The sequence below is a fragment of the Odontesthes bonariensis genome, chromosome 15 (genome assembly GCF_027942865.1).
Source record: "Odontesthes bonariensis isolate fOdoBon6 chromosome 15, fOdoBon6.hap1, whole genome shotgun sequence".
NCBI classification, from domain to species: Eukaryota; Metazoa; Chordata; class Actinopteri; order Atheriniformes; family Atherinopsidae; genus Odontesthes; species Odontesthes bonariensis.
The window spans coordinates 18,285,665-18,303,667 of record NC_134520.1 but is presented as its reverse complement, the minus strand read 5'-3'; the positions used below and the strand labels follow the sequence as shown (position 1 = coordinate 18,303,667).

The window sequence follows — 18,003 nt, the reverse complement described above, 5'->3', positions numbered from 1 at the left end:
TTGTAGCATGTTCAATTGCATGTTCAATCTATAATTCAGCCTGCAACAGCAATATATGAATGTTTAATATATCACCGGCAGCGGGGCCTGTCGAAAGCATGACCTTGAAACGTCCTTTAAACATCAAACAGCGACAGCACTGGGGCCAGTTAAGCTGCAGAAGGCAAACAACAGGCAACATGCTCACACTCTTGCTAGTACGCATAAACGCAGCCTGTCTGCCTGCTGATGCTCTCCACTGCTTTCTGTTCTCTTTTTTTCCTGGGATGCAAAATGCAGATGAGACGAGTGAGTGGCTTGTGCACGGTCTCAGGAGAAACTGCCAGTCAAATCCAAACATCTGTATGAATACCAAAACACACAGCATAGGGGTGGAGGATGAGAGGCAGAGAGGGGGAAAGGAGAGGTAAGCGACAGATAGAAGATGAGGGAAAGAGTGGATCGAGAAGAGTGAGCAGTAAAGTAGCTAGGAAAGGCAGTGTTCCTCTCTCGTTCCGTATTTTTAAGACTGAACAAAGAGCTACACACATGAATACCTCTTTCCTTCCACTGTATTTTCCATCGGGATATTTATTCTGAAAAGCAGCAATGCACAACAAGGGCTCGGTCCTGTGTTTGCTAGTGGGCTGAGGCGCTAACACTCCCCAGCTGATTATGTGTCTGTCTGTAGCAGTTTGAGCTGCTGCCAAAGGAATTAGGTCTAGTATTTGTGAATGCTGCTCCCCTTACAGCAGAATGCCTCGCCATGCCTCTCAGATTTCTAGCTTTTTAAAAAGAGAGGGAGGAAAAAAAAAACAATTTAAATAAATGAAGGAAATCACTGTGGAAGCCTATTAAATTTTTTAACATAACCATTTTGTGAGTCTTCATGTGTGTTTAGGCTTCACACAAAAGGAATATTTAAAAACCAAAGCATGCTAATTGGGACAGAGATTGTTACAGCAGCTTCTTATTCAAACAGGCTTTTAGCTCATTAAATGCTCTCATCCAGCTTTTGTTTAAAGAAAAGTGGAAAAGACATTTAAAGAAAAAAAAAAATCTATACTGACACTGCACAACCGAAACACTGATAGACATAAAGCACTCACAAAATAATGTACTGAAACAGTAGGGAAACCTCTTGCCTCCAGTATGAGTGCACAAACAAATATCTCAATAGCTCTGTTGTTGTTACTTTATGCTCACAAATAAAATCTGCTTTTTCTCAACAGCAGGTGTATTTTTGAATATCAGTCAACAATGTCTAATTTTTTTATACAAATACGGTATGTTGTGATATGTTTTTTTTATTCAAATATCCCTCCTTTTCAGTTTTGATATTAGTTTAATCATCAAAATAACTGACAAAAAAGTTTTAATGTTATTGCGGTTTAACGTTTCTCTTCAACTGTGTATTTGGATAGAACCATCACTCTTTTAAATGTCATGTTTTGTCACACTGTCGCTTCTAAACACCACCGCAACAGGACTTCCTCCTCCACGTTACATATGTAATCCAACTAAATGGACTTAAAGTCACACTTATCATCATCGTATCATATATAATCACACGCAGGATGTGACCATTTAACAATTCTCATAATCACTGGACTCTGCATACCTGTGCTTATCAAGAAAATAACAAATGGGAATAAAATCACTTTATTATCAACACAACTGTCACTATGCCCTCCTCATACAAAGCACAAGATTGCTAAAGGCCTTTTACTGAGCAAGTGTTTACCACTCGTCCTTGCCTAAAGTGCACTTCATGAAAGTCATTATAGCATATTCACTGCTTGCTGAGGATGTGGAAACACCCTGCCATACAAAGCAAACACCAGACATTATTCACCTCCACAATTTTCTGCTGCTCAGTTCAATGACAAACCACCAAGTTAGCGATACAAAAATTCCTTCTGAAAGTAAATACAACAAATAAGTGTACAAGGCCAAGGAGAACAGTTTAAAGGTGCCGTGTGATTTAGCTCCCTTTGTCAGCTTGCTAGATTCATTGGAAGAGGCTTCAAATGGTGAAGATGTTTCAGTTTTAGAGCATTGTAAATTTGAAATAAGATGATGTTACTAAAACGAAGAGAGAAAAGGTTACTAAGGTTTTTTTCAGGTTAAAGAACAAAAGTACTGTTGAGAGGCCCTTAATATAGTCATTGTAATTTCATGATTATTAATGATTACTTATGAGATTAAAGTAGAAGTAAGCCATATAGAGCTGATGTTTTGGCATATGGACAGTATAGGAACGAATGTAATAATCTAACCTTTTAATCAGCCTAAAACCCAGATGTACAAAATATAGCACAAGCGCTCACGTAACTTAACTAATTTGTTCACCTGTACTGTTCTGTTGTTTTGGATATCATTTTTCCATCTCAGCTCAGCATCGTCTCTCCTTTCTTCCTTGTCTTCTCGAAGCTGCCTTTACTGTTACTTTAACCTATGCTCGTCGTCTTAAAACTAGACACGAAAGAATCTTCTGCAGTCTATTCTCATGTTTCTTTGATCTTCAGTTACGTTTAAATCACTCAGCACACGGTTGGTGCATTGTAGCTAATACACCCCACCCTATTAGCATTGATGTGTAACCTTGGAGCTCAGTGTTCTGCTTGAGGGTGAAAGAGTCACTGCATGTTTGTGTGTACTATACTAAACACACATATTTATATATATATGTAAATAACATACACACAAATACATATATTTATATATACTGAATGTATACACATATGTGTGTGTGTGTGTGTGTGTGCATAAAATTATGGCCTGTTTCCAGATCAAGTCCCCCACTGTTTCTCATCAGGAGGCTTCATGCTGCACACTCATCTAATACCTCCAACACTAATGAGTGCTCAACTTTTCCCCTCCCTCTTTCACTGTTCCTTTTCATTCTGCTGGTACTCAATTTCTTTCAAATTCTGCATGTATAGTAAATACAATGCAGAGTGCTTCTCTGGTCACGCCTGTCTTTTTACATCATCAGTTATGTATCCCCCGCAGGGCTTTCACACCTATGCTGACACGAGGCTTCAGCCCTCAGTGGTCAGAGCGACAGGGTTGTGAGGCAACAAAGAACGACCGGCTGCATCATCAGACAGAGGGGTTGTCTTCTTTAAAATGAACATGTGTTGATGTCTGGATATAGGCAGCCAGTATAGGTTAAGAAAATTTACTTGCTGACCAAAAAAAACAACTCTTCCTCTCTTCCTAATGCAAATACTGAAGTGTGTCAGTCCATTTTGCAGAGGGCAAGAAAACATTTTGAAAATAGATGCATTGAGAATGCAATCAATAGAGCTAAATCTCGTCAGAATGATATTAGCGATGAAATACAACTTTGCCTTATGCTGTCTATAACAGGTGGAAGTGATAGGAGGATAAAATGGTTGGTGGTTTTATTGGTCAACCTTACACGCTGTCACTTGGATGTGATGGATGAAGGGATAATGTTAGAGTGAGTCTCAGGATGAGGAGGATGAGCAAAGCAAACACTTTGACAGCTTAAAATTTACAGCTCTCACGGTGACACATTCCAGTGAGCACATACACACCATGACATGTCAGTTAGATAGAAATAACACTGAAGAATAAGATAATGCACTGCATTGAAAACCTATTGTAACCCAGGGATGTGCACAGTTCCGGCATATTTACTTTTTCTCCCCTGGCAACACACAGTGTACACCTGCTTAGTGCCACATCTTACTCATGTAACTTGCATCTGATAGTTTGCATACACTTTGCTTAACATGTTGCAACACATTCAGCACCAACAATGTGCAATCTGACTCTGCTTCAGAATTATGAACAGGTAAATATTTGAGGGATAAAGGCAGGAAAACGGGGGGACACTTACATTCCTTGCTTTAACACAAGATGGGTGCTGTTCCCCAGTCCCCCTCCACTTCCTTTCTTACCTCTACTCCTGCCGTCACACATCTCCTATTAGCATGATATCTGACTCTGTCCCTGTCTTCCTCATTTCTCATTCTGCCCACACACCTTCAGCCCCCCCCCCCTCTTTCATTGTAAGATGGAACTTAACATTCTGCTCATAAAATAGTTCAACAGCATCCCTGCATTGCATGTGAAAGAAGGCTATAACACGTACTGACTGAGGGTGACAAGATATCTACAACTACAGTCTGCTCTAGCCCCCGAAGAATGCTCAAAATGAAACAGAGTATAGTAGCAGGCTGCCTGTAGCCTTTCTTACCATCTTAAACCCATTCCACTCCATTTGGGAGATGCCGGCCGTTGTCTCACGTTCCCTCACTCCTCACACAACAGCTACACCAGCGCCTCAGAAAAGAAACACCCCTACTCAGTATAACTCTCTCCCTGTCTCAGTCTTCTCTTTATTCTTTTCTCCCCCTCTTTACCCTGTGTCTTAGAGTAGAGAGCTGCGCATTAGATGTGTATGGAGCAAAACATCGCCTTCTTCCACAGATGCTGTGAGGAGAATGATGAGAGTGCTGGGCTGCAGCAAGTCTCTCTCTCTCTCTCTGTCCTACCGCCCACCCTCCTTGCCCCACCCCACCCCACTCCCCTCCCCCTCGCATCCACCGCCCAGTCTCCTCCTCAGCTGGAAGGTCAGAGCCCGCCCACCAGCTCTCCTTTAGAGTCTGTGATTGGCTTCTTGGCTTGCCTGTCAGCCCTGGGCTTCACCTCCCCTCCCTCGGCGTTAACACCTTCGCTCTCTAGCTGGCTTCGAGCCCTCGTCGGCACACGCCAAGCTTCTCTGCCTGCTTTGGCAGAGAAAAGGCTCTTTGAATCCCAGCAAAGCAATCAATCGCTGCTGAAAGTCTGCGCTTGAGTGAGCCGGGCAGAGCAGCGCGGAGCGGAGTGATTGCAGCCTCAGGCGTTATGGTAATAGGATGCCTGCGCAGCAGTGTATATAAATGAGCGATTACCGTGTACATGTTAAACCCTCTGTACATTGCATGACTATATCTGTACCGTCTTTACTCCTCGTCTCTCTCAAACGGACACAGGAATGTTTAAATACACAAAATATACTTTGTTGTACAAAATAACAATTTAGAATCATCAAGGAGTAGTAAACTACCTAACTGACATTGTTACTCATAAAAATAATCCGTCGGAATTTAACGCTAAACCATTGGTTGCATCCACCCTGACAAGTTGTTGTTTTCCTGAACAAAATCAAAAAAACAACGTGGCCAATCCACACACACCTGTCCAATAAGGCGCCGCCTTTAAATGAAGCATGCACTAGGCTACTCATCTAAATATATTTTTTTCTTATGGAAATTTTAAAAAGGTGGAATGAATCGCTGTCAGTATGCAGCGAAGGAAACGCTCCTTTCTGTCTGCTGCGGTACGCTCCGGAAAAACACTGTAAACAGGGCAGAAGGCACAATAAGTGACTAACAAGTAAGAAAAAAGACATTTCGCCTACTCACCATGACCATTATTGTGTCAGGCTGTCGGTTGTACGGAGCGTAAAAGGCGCTCTCGGCCAGAAAAAAAAAATGGAATTAACAACAACAACAAACAAAAAAATCAACAAAAACAAAAAGCCAGTGAAGTCAATGTGGAGAATCAGCGGCGTGTTGGAGAGGATGAATGAGCCGAGGAGGCGATGTAGTAAGAATCAAAAAACTAAACCGAGCCAAGGCGTGGGTGTGGAAGACCTGCAGCCCTGTCCCGTGCTACAGACGTAAAGGCACTCGCCTTCAGGAAAACCTTGAACAAACACAACGGCAACGGAGGGATTCCACTCAAAATAAAAGATTCCGAGCAAACACTCTCTACCTTTCCTTTCCCCAAAAGCCAATTACGGAATGTCCTGCCGCCTCACGCGCGACCTCTCATTGGCTGAGCAGGTGAGGACGGGGCGGTGCGCTCGCGGATGAGAGTGGAGGAGACAGTCTCGTTGTGGTCCACGACGTGGGAAGTAGGGAAGGATCATATGGGGAGGTAGATGCGAGAGAGCAGTTAAAATGATTTTATATTCGTGCTGCACATAATTATCTGTCCGCCAACTGATAATAATTATGCATGAGATCAGCACACTAGGCTTTTAGTTTATGGGCGCGTGCCTCCACGTCCCTTCTTTGTCATTAAACTGGGGAAGAGGTTATGTGCATTATTGCTGCTGTGTATGAGAGTATGCCCAATGTTGTTAAGACATGTAGCCCTCTCCTCCTCAGCCGAACAGCAGCTCTCCATTATTCTTTAGCCACAACAAATACCCACCATAGGACAGGTGCTTTTTAGCTTCCCCTATCCCAAGAGTGTGGATATCACTATTTAAAAGCAGTTCCTTGCATATAATTATATATGCATCATAAGTAGCAGGATACCCAATCTTACATTTTTCGGATAGAATGCTGCAGTGAAATGTGTACTAACTGATGCTGCGACTAGTGCTGATGAATTATGATGATAATTCACTACAGCTTATTTAAGATGAATATTTTACAAAGTGAATTCTCAACGTCCAGTAGCAAATGCTTATACGATCCACCTGGCTCCCATCTCAGGAAGACAAGAAGAGGGAGCTCTTGCCTCCTTTAACACAGTTTACTGGCAGGCAGAAGTACTTGGCTGGACCTTCACAATTACATTTACACACACACACATACATATACTCTCAGAACGCACATATCCCACACATAATTTCGTATTTACAAGCCTGCACATTAATATACACACTGTCTCACGATGATACATTCAGGCACCTCATGCTGTACATATAAACACATCTCTTTTTTTTATACTACTGGTTATATACTCATGCTGCCTGAAGATCCAAACGGCATCAGTTGAGATGTTATTATCATGGTTTACCTTTTTTTTCTTCTTTCTTTTCCCCTCCCACCAATAAGAGGCTGTCAGCAGGTCTGTTTTATTTCAGTTAACCCTCAGCTATATGAGGCATGGCTAGGCTAATGTAACCGAACTAGTGGACATCCACTGAGCTTAGAGAGATTTCTCCTCCCCCTTTCAGCTCAAGATGCATCTAGATAGGAGTCAAAAGTTGACCCTTCATTGGCTCCCTGTCGGCTTTCGGGTGAAATTTAAGGTTTTATTGATTGTTTTTAAGTGTTTAAACTCCATGGGCCCATCTTATTTAAGTGAGCTGCTGCAGCCCTACACTCCACTCAGAGCATTGAGGTCAGCTGACCAGCTCCTGTTGGCTGTTCCCAAATCCAGGCTAAAGACCAGAGGTGATAGAGCCTTCTCTGTGGCAGCACCCAGACTGTGGAACAGCCTCCCGTTGTCTGTTAGGTCCTCTCAGTCTTTAGGCCAGTTCAAATCTGGACTGAAAACACATCTCTTTTCCCTGGCCTTCCATAGCTGAAATGGAGTTCACCTTGGCTTGCTACTTTTATTGTTATTGTTACTGTTATTGTTATTTTATTGCTAATTGTATCTCAAATTTTATTTTTATCTGTGATGAAAGTCATTCTTATTGATTTTATTGATGACTCTCTCGTGATGCAGTTGCTGTTGTGAAGCACTTTGGTCAGCTGAGGCTGTTTTAAATGTGCTATAGAAATAAACTTTGAATTGAAAAAGTGCCTAAGAAAATAGACATGGAATTCCTGGTTGGGGTTGCGTTTATAGATTTGATCCAAAATAGTCATTATTACAATGTGATCTATACTCACAAACAGAGCTGTAACAAAGAATAATTGAGAAGTTGATTAAATGCACGCACACAAATAACTTGCTGCATTTCTGCGGTATGTTAGACTATTGGTCAGATAAACCAAAATATTCATTTATTAATTAATTGACAGTAACAGCTATAATGATAAAAAAAAAAAAATTGACTATTAGACTACATTAGATGAATCAGTAATAAAATAATTGTTGGCTGCAGTCCAACTGGCATGTTAACTCCGTAAAAGTTTGAGCATTACAGCAAACAGACACTGAAGTCTCAAGATAAACCATCTACTGCAAACCACATCACTAAATAATGCCCTTTGTAACTCACTGAAGACTCTGCTGTGTAAACATCATCTACAGAAATCCCACACTGTGAATAGTGCACACGCGATACAAATCTTGCACATACAGTATACATAGCCTACTCTAAACCTAAAATTGTGCAGCATACAATTTTACAACTGTGAGGGTTGAGTTTTAGCCGTCCACTCAACAGCAGGTACACAAATGAGCTCCCAAATGAACACGAAGGAGGAAGTAGAGAAAAAGGCAGGTTCTGGAGAACAAAAAGGCAGCTCTGAACCACAGCTCCTCTGTCTCTCTGTTTCCTCCCTGACCTCTCCACCTGTCTGCTTAGCTACAGCTAGCTAACTAGCCTAACGGAACCATGTGCCCGACAAACTAATGAGACTCCTTACTATGACCTCAATTAGGACTGAGTAGCTTACGTGCACACAAACACACACACAGGGAAAGAGGAGCTGAAGAAGCTCACTATTGTTTCAGATAGAATAAAAATATGCTGGCATCTGCAGTCTAGAGGTTTGTATCAAATGTACAGCATATAACAAAACGGAGGGAGAGTAATTTATAATGAAACAATGAAAATAAAATAAAACAAGAAGTGCGTCTTTGTCTGTTTTCCGTTGTCATGTGCTTCTTCATATTCTGTGCCTGAGGAGAGGGAGGCAAAATTTACAGCTGAATGGTACCGGCAACAAACCCTCAGTCTTCCATTCATCCTTTATCCCTCGGCTCTGACCTTTAAGGTTCAATAAAGGCTTTGGGTTGGACCCAGGAAGAGATTCTCTCCATCCCACAGAGTCTAATAAGCCCGACCAGACCATGTTTTTATTGTTGCTTTTCAATTCCCAACAGTAAAGAGTAGGGCGTTGGTGGTGACTTACTCACAAATCAAGTTTTTATCTTTTTATTTTTTGGGGGGGGGGGGGGCTTTTTGGATCTTTGTGCTCTGCCTTTACAGTAACATAAAGTGGGTGATATTTTTGGCATTTCATAATGGACAGTGTTTTTTAGGTTGTTCTGTCTCCCTGTAATATAATCCAAATAACCTTTTCTCCAAATGAGAATGTGATTTGAAAGTGAAAATAGCCTCACACAGTTGTCTTGCATTGCGTGTCATTTCACTAGATTGCTCCATGGGATGGTGATTTTAGAAAGCAGTGACAATGACTACCACTGCTCAGTAAATTAGCTATAAAAACATCTGTTCTTTCCAGTGTGTTAGGTTAGTGGGTGTAATTGTGATATACAGACACAAAGATGGATCCATGTTGCTGCTAAGTGCGAATACACACTGTGCGCTATATTGTTGTGTATAAGCAGAGGGAGGGAGTAGTTCAGCTATTCAATTAAAGGTATCCATGTGGAGATTCTTAACAGAATAAATGTCAGCAATGCTGCAGCATGGATTTGGTCTCTCTCTTATTATGAACACATCAAAAGCAATACAGAAATGAAAAAATATCAAATAAAATTATTAGAAGTGCTACTCTTTTACTGGCATTTCCACTTTATTAGACTGGACGAAAAAAGTGCACTGCGCTGATTGGATGCATTATTTGGCCTAAGCAATGATGACTGATGCTAAATAGTTCTTTAGGGAGGTAAATTATATTTCTCTGCTCTTGCATCGTTTTGAAATTTTAAAAGCTTTTGTGGCTATAACCCAGAAAGGCCAGCCACACTGTCAGCAATGTGAAACCCCATCTCACTTATTGGCTCTGGCTCATATCCATAAACGCACACAAACAAGCAAAACTAATAGCAAACAGACACAATCACATGCATGCACAGGCATACAGTACATACCACTTAAAAACACATAGAATGCTTTAATTCATGTGTCACACTCTTACACTTGTGATGGCTGCAGAGGTGGAGCAGGACCACAGAAGTGTGTTTAGCCGGTGCTCACAACTTGCTAAAAAGCAGAGAGTTGGGTAATTGTCACAAACTCTTCCTTCTGCACACTGTGTCTCTGCTATGACTTGAAATATTTGATTGTTGGTGTTGAATCTGTACATTTGATCCGTGGCTACTCTGGTAGTAGCCGCCACATGCTGTTCTGCTAATGAGTTTTAAAGAGCATATGCAGAATCGCGTATGCAGTATAACAGGTTTGGTTTCAAAATGCAGAGTGCAGAAAGTGATAATTGTGGGTGCTTTCGGTTTGAGTCTTGTTAACTGTCAGAGGCAGTGTTTCAACGCCTGTCTTATGTTTCACTCTGCATAATAAGGCTTCTATTTAAAGGAGGAAAAGTGACGATGCTAGCTGAGGTGTTACCTCTGTGCGCTGAAAGGAAATACCTCGATTATTAACAATGGGAGGAGAACTTTTTTGTTCAGCAAGAAAGCTCATCTTTTTAAGTGCAAGTGAGAAAATGAATGCGACTCGAAGCGCCGTCATTTCACAGTTAACGTAACACTGTCATCGGTGAAAAAACATTATTTCAATAGTTTCAACAAAAATGACCCTACTTACGAAGTCTGGATCATTTCAACACAAAATATCACCAAATTCATGCAGCTGAAGCAGTAAAACAGCCTAATGCCTTTAATAACACAGTATTCTGCTTTGCTTTACTCAACCTCTTTTTGATTTGTCCTTGAAGGACAGATTTAGTTGCTCTATTGAAGTTCTGGCAGAAGTAGCATCTTGCTGCGCTACTCAGACTGATGACTGCCCTTCTCCTGGCAGGTGTCCACCCTCTGCTGGTAACAATCAGCAAATGAGAATTACAGCCTTCAACATGTCTGTGTCCCTCAACGGCGACAAAGTCAGCATCACTGAGCCCCGGACACCAAACAGCTGTGGACATGATAACATGTGGCTGTCTCTGGATAGCAATGGCTGGCTTGGACTTTTGTAAATGGCATATACAGCGTGGAGGATTTCTGGTAATTCCATGGTCAGAAATATATATGAAATATATACACACCTGCTTTCCCCCTGTTTAGTCAAACTGCCTTTTTTTCCCCTCTGTCTTCACAAGTAAGGCTCTTTTTGTTTTGTGTTTGTCACAAAAGCTGCTCCCGATAGAAAAATGATGTCCAAGACAGACAGAAAGACAACGGCACCAAATTCAAGCCACTGAGGGCAGATGATGTTGAATTATTTTGGGAGACAGTCGAGCTCGTAGCCAGTCAGACTGTGGGGCACAAACTCCACAAATGGTGAAAATGAATCAACTTGCTGTGACATAGACATCAAGCACATCTCTTACATTCAAGCTCCTAATGGTCTCTTTACCCTGAATATATGTCCTGTGTTCCAACAAAAACAGCTCAGGGCCTTGAATTCATTGTTCCTGGTTTAGAAAGGAAAAGTTGACATTTCACTTTGGATTATCTATTCACTATGAAAAACAACTGACAACTAAATCCTATACTGGCCTGTCACATTACAAATGTGTAATATGAATGGCATATGTTACTTGAATATAGACTATGTTTAAAGTTTATTTGGTAAAAGCTAATCTGGTTGATGCTTTCCTCATACATCCTCTTTTCTCCGTGTCACCGGGCATGATACACAGTCAGCTTAACCCCTGCCTGTGTCACTCTCCCTGGTGGAAACTCCACAGATCAGAAATGAATTCTCCATGCTGATCCCAGAACAAGGCTCTGATGCATTTGTCACAGCCACTTTCTTCAGCTTTAACTCAAAGCTGTTTGGTATGGCTGGAGCTTTGCAGACTGCAGAGATGTGACAGGGGGTTGTGGAAAAGGCACAGACTTGAACACACTGTCTCTGTATCTGCGAAATAGAAAGCGAACACTTCTCCAGTTGCCATGTAGGCTCTGCACATAAACTGTATTTCTTTTGTAGACTGAATACTGAACACTTACTTTAGATAACTGCTTTTTAACATTTTCATTTGTTAGATTTTATTCATAGGAAAACATAGCATATCGAAGGCACATATTAATGTTAGGACATTGAAGATTTAACCACCAACACTTTTGCTCCTATTAAACAAGCACGCGCTTGGTTTTTTTTGTTGTTTTTTTAAAAGCAGCAATGGTGATAATAGTCTTTGATAACTTTGAGGAATAACAAATGAGGGAAGATTTGTGTAGGAGCCGAGGAAGGCTTAGCTATGCATTCATTGTTGATTCTGGCATGTGTATTGGCACTGAGAGTGTACTCTCAACAGGACTCTGGTGGATTAGTGTCCATTTGGACAACAGAGTGGTCCACAGCTTGGGGTGACATTCAACTTCAGGGGACCAGCAGCTCTCCCACTGATCATAAAGTTTAGCCTTGCCGCTATTTGTTGATAAAACATGTCTATGTAAAGGCAAGCACTGCATTTGTTTAATTGTCGTATAAGATGGAAAAATGGACGACAAACTGTTTTATATTCTATTGATTCTATTGACGTGTTGTCTTGTAGTCTGAACAGGGGGTGTGAAATGAAGCGGTGACCATGCTACAGTGTGGTGGGTCAGTGGATCGGGGGGGGGGTTACTGGTGGGCTTCGGGGCTGTGAGGATGGCAGCCCGTGTTGCGTTTGATCCCGGTCGGGGTACATCCATGCTCACAGGGTGACTGCTGCGGTCCATCTGGTGCAGGCTTTAATCACAACCACCCCCACTTATAAACACACTCACTGCAATAACAGAAAAGAGAGCTCTGCATTTGAGGTCCCTTCGACTGATGTTCACTATCAAACCTCTTTATTTACATTATTTATCTTTGTTATCCCCTCAGTCATGCATTTCTTTGCAGAAATTGGCCATATTTTTCTCTCTTCCAGAATCTGCTGCTTCGACCTCAGGTGGGAAAACGTTAGGCCTGCTCTCCGTCATGGCATTTTAAACCTCATCAAAACTCTCACACTATCAGATCTGCATAAATGACTGGACTGTGGCTTTTGATAAGGGATAACCTTTCAGAAATTAGACACATCCAGAGTTCTTTACATGACTGGCCGTCGCCATTGGCGCTGTGGACCAAACCATGCCCACGCTACACAAATCCATCTCTGAAAATGTCACTTCATGCTTGAAGTGAAGCAAGTGTGTAATGCACAAGAAAAACCTCCGATGGGTTTCAGCTTTAATGCCTAAATGCTCGGAGACATGTTTCGCTTATTTTGTGTCGTTGAGACATTCGGCCCATTAAAGTGGAAAAAAGTCAAAGTAGAAAACAAACACTCTAGAAAATAGTTTTCCACTGTGAAGATAGCAGGACATTTTGGAGAAATATTTTGAATTTGAGTCAATGAACTAATCCTAACATTAAGTCAAAGCAAGACAAGAAATCATAATATGAGGTTAATAAACATACATATGTACAAGATTTATCACAAAGAAAAAAATCCTGTATGGTGTATGTATTTATTGCTGTAAATCTGTATACTTTACATTCCCGTCGCTAATGCTGCTTGTTAGAATATATTCATTACTTCTGGAAGTGAAAGGTTGGCAGATTATGATGTTGCTTTGTAGGGAAACCGCTAAGTGTTACCCCTCTAGTATTTTAATCATGTTTCCAATAAATCTCGATTCGGTTTGCTTGTCATAAACTATTAACAGAGGAGAAAATTCTTACGGTAAAGCAACTCAATTTACTGTATGTACAGGTACACACTGCATCTAGGTACAATTTTATTCTTGTTCAGGTGGACCCAGTAGGGAAGTGCAGCCACTTCAATGGCCACTCTTCCTTTGCACTAATGCACAAGTCAGCCATACATCATTTATTCATGGTGACAGCAGATACTTTTGGCTCATCCCCGGTAATTAGCGAATCAATAAAAAAAACGCACCGGCTTTGAAACTATCAATTCTGAGATGAGACGAAATAGTGTTGTTCATCAACATGCCAGGATCCCAGACGCGGACAATTACTCAAGTATTGGCAGCGTTCGTCAGCTCGGCATCAACAGGCACCGAACTGTCAACAATAACGTCGCTGCTCTTAAAATGACCGCCACACATTGTCTGGTCCGTGTCTCTAACCCACAAAATGGGAATCTGTTATGAAAAAAAAGAGAAAAAAAAAGAAAAGGAGAACACTCCATTTTCCTTTTGTCAGAAGATTGTGTTTGCAATATTAATTTTTGTCTATTGTGACGGAAGGGACCGAGCAGAAGCCATCCAAGTGAGATTATCACAGACCGAAGCAGGTCAGTAAAGGGCTTGCATGGGCTAATACCTCCTTTGTCAAGGTTTATAAGGCAGACATAAATCCACATTGCATTTTGATATTGCTGTCAATTTGCTAATTAATTCAGAAAGGCTGAATGAACCAGCTACCTCCATTTGATACCTTCAAATCTGTCTTCAGGGGAGGCAAAATGTTCACCTGAAATTACATCAAACAGTAGCTGAGAAATATTTCTATTTTTTCACGTTAATATTTTGCAATAACAAAACACCTCGCCAGATTTGCACACACAATCCCCCCCCCCCCCAGACGTGTCCGTTTCATTATTCTCTCGGTATTTATCTTCCTTAAGCCAAATGAAATAACTGCAACTGGATGTGAAAACATTGTCCTGGAGAGAAAACAAATTTGTCTCTGAAATTAAATGTTTTTATATTTCCAAGCAAAAGCACAGCCCTGGGATTCTTTAAAGAAGTTAAATGAGCAGCAGGAAGTGAGATTATTATTATTATTTTTTCAACCTATTAAACTGTACAAATGTAGACTGGAAGTAAATCCCTACAACAATTCACAGGCCCACTATGGATGTTTAATCCACTGCTACATAAACTGTGATAATTATGACTTAGTTATGTTAATCTGTGTATTGAAAGAATTGTCAATCAGGATTAGAAGAACTGCGGATTGAAATCTGCTTTCACTTTTGGTGGTGGGTGTGACCCTGCGGTGAAATCGCTCAGTTTTTGATGATTACAGAGACGTTTGTTGCGTTTGCTTTTTTTTCCCCCAAAGGTGAGTAGACATTCAGTCGTACGTGGATCCTGGGTGTGGAAACTGGAGATGCTGTTTCAAGAGTATATAAAAAAAAATTTTGAATAATTAATTTGGTAATGCTGAAAGGTACCATGTGGATGGGGTAAATGATGTACTAAACTGATAAGTTGGAGACAAAGAGACGGGCAAATAGGAGAAAAAGTACACTTAGCTTGCAGCGTGTGTGTACAGTATGTGTTATCTGGTAAAAAGTGTGTGTGTGTGGGTTTGGGTGTGGATGTGCATGAGCCTGCAGACACCTGCTCCATTCTGCAGTGATGGCTCCCAGCGGGACACAGGCTCAGCTGCTGATCACTAGGCCCTCCCTGCAGCACTGGTGGCCAGCGCACCCACACACACACACACAGTCACACTCCTCCGACAAATCTGAACCCTTCAGGCCCCCCTTGCAGTGCGTCTCTCTGTGTTCCTTGTAACTGACACACCACATGCGCTCATATCATACATCAACTGTATACATGACATAATGTGCATGTACAAGCTGCACAGTCTGTGTTAATGTGGCGCTTGATGTAAATTCTGTGATGTCGTGCGGCCATAACTCGCTCTACTGTAGCTTAAGAAATGCTATAGGGGCGGCACGGTCGAGCAGTCGTTTTTTTTACCCCCCAAACCCTATAGCTGTGAAGCTTTGCTGAACAGCACTGCATCAAACCCTCATATAATGTGCTACTGTGTGCCCTCATAGAAGTACAATATACATTTTCTACTTTGTGCTTTTACCTTTCAGCCTTAAGATAGCCAATTTAAAAATATTTAGCCGATCGCTGTACCATTCAAAACATTACACAATAGCCAAATTTGTTTTTGTCGGCCTTGTGTTAATCAACCACCATTGTACTTGTGGCATGATTATCATTTTTGATCCCGCAATTTGCACAGATCTCCATCTCAGTGTTTCTCTGTCTATGAGCTTCTTTCTCTCTTTTCAGTGGCGCCGTTCAGTCTGCTGCACCTGTTTGTGCCTCAGTGACAGCGGGGTTGTGGAGCATAAATGAACTAATTTCCTGGATATAGAGAACACTGCAATCAAGGAAAGGGGAAATGCAGTGAGCGGCAGATGGAAGGAGCTAATTATTGTTATGAAATAGAGATGACCTCTAACTATCTCCTGGCTGCTTATATACTGTGGCGGCACACGTTTGCCAGCCTCTGTGCCACCACCCCCCCCAACACACACCCTCTGTGGGTTTCGTTGTTGCGGTGAAGATGAATGACTTAAGGCAGGTTTGAAACACAACCCTCTCTCGTTTTGAACGTTGAAACAGAAAAGATTGGAGTTGACAAACAAAGCCTCGTGTCACATGGAGAACGGCAGCTGCCTGCAGTGGGTAATCAGTGAAGCTTTCTCCAAATTAACAGCATTCAGCTCTATAGCACGGTGCACAGTGTGTTTTTAGATGAAGGCTTTTATTTAGATGTGGGCTTCTCAGAGACGGAAAACTGGAATCAAAAAATTATATTCACTGCTGCATGGGGCAAGTAATGGTAAACTTTGCCGCAGTTGTATGACATGGAGGATAAAATGATATATTTGTCATAAGCATTCAATTAAATGGTTGACCAAATAAATATAACCACAATACAGTAACTTAATCTGTAATAATACTATGGATTGATAGATCAAATAGCTGTTTTTATAGAAATTAATTTACTCCTATGCTAATACGCAGCGATATTTACAATTTGCCGTAGCAGAGTATTTCCTTTTGATAGCATCAGCTTTAAAAAAAAAAAGAAGCAATGCTGCTTTTGAAGCTTTACAAACCAAAGCCACCAGAATCTTCCAGCACATTTATCTAATGTATGCAAATGATCTCGCTGTGCTTAATGAAGGCCCCATTAATCACTTTAACGATGGTCTTTTTTAACCAGGGTAATCGTGCTCGCACACACCCACACACACTTTCAAACAAATACACAAGCATATGCTCTTACACACATGCTCATGCCCTCCTGCACACACAAATAGAGGAACACACTTCTTCACCTGTGAAGTATCGATGACAAAAGTGCTAAATCCTAAAAATGAACCAGCATCAGACCAGTTTGCTAGAAATCAAACTGCAAACGATGAGCACCTCATAGTCACTCAGTTATTGATAACAATGTTACGAATGAATTCCATCCTTACTTTTTCCACTCTATATTTAATTCACAGCCTTTACTGCCACACTTAATGCAATGTGAAGCTCGTCTTCCGTACATGGAGCTCCACCCTGGAAACGAGTGGTTAAGCAATCACCTGAAAATTCCATTTAATAGCCTGTTCAAACAATTCCTCGAAATATGTTAACATGTCAATTGTACCACTGTTATAAATTCAGCTTATTAGTTTCACTCTTCTCAACAGATCATTTATGGTCCAGCGGCTTTATACAAACAGCTGATTACGCTGCTGTGGATTTAAATGGGCAGCGGAAAAAACCCCCACAGCTCTTTGTGTTCTCTGTAGCATCAGCAAAACACTGGACCGATGTCTTTGAACTCGAGGAAGAATTCAAAGCAAATACTGAAAAACACTGTCGAAGCCCGGCTCCTCACGGACGTATTCCACCGCTTATCCTCGCCATACATTTGCATACAGTTGGCACAAACCCCTGGGTACAGTCAGCAGCATGACAGTGGGTTATGAAGGCTTCCGGGAGGCTCAGGGGTGTGGATCTGAGCCAGTTTGAAGGGGAGCCGAACCAATAAAGAGCCCACAGCAGATTAGACACCCACAGCTTCATGTCGCTTTAATGCGGCGAGTCAGGGATTTCAAACAACCCTTTTGCCCAAACGCTCTGGGCTTTCTCATACCCCTTTTTCTCTCTCATTCCCCTTTCCCTCAAGTAATCTTTACTATGTAAATTGCAGAGTAATGTTAGCTCCGGTGGAAAATGTCTATCTCCAGTGTTCCTGCTTCCTCTGCCACTGTAGCAAGACTTAGAAGATGTTGATTGGAATTTAATTGACATGAGAGTTAAGAGCAAATGTGTGCTTTTTTTAAAATGAATCATCTTTCACAAATGGACGTCTCTCAAAGGGGATTCTGTCATTTTCAAGGTTCATATGGAAAGTTTTTAAATAGACGTGTAAGTAAATGCACCGCTACTGGATGTCTAAGTATT

The 18,003-nt window shown here is 41.4% G+C and overlaps 1 protein-coding gene across 7 annotated transcripts in view; it reads right to left on the bottom strand.

The window, feature by feature from the left end:
* elavl4 (ELAV like neuron-specific RNA binding protein 4) overlaps positions 1-18,003 on the bottom strand; it is an 84,282-nt gene that overhangs the window by 60,618 nt on the left and 5,661 nt on the right. The window contains exon 1 of one of the 7 annotated variants that reach the window (XM_075485318.1): positions 5,421-5,753. The exons of 5 other annotated variants lie outside the window; for them this stretch is intronic. In XM_075485318.1, coding sequence (XP_075341433.1) covers positions 5,421-5,429 — 9 coding nt within the window. In that variant the 5' untranslated portion in view covers positions 5,430-5,753. Of the gene's footprint in view, positions 1-4,210; positions 4,441-5,420; positions 5,754-18,003 lie in introns of those variants that run through there. One more of the 7 variants, XM_075485317.1, reaches the window with a different exon arrangement.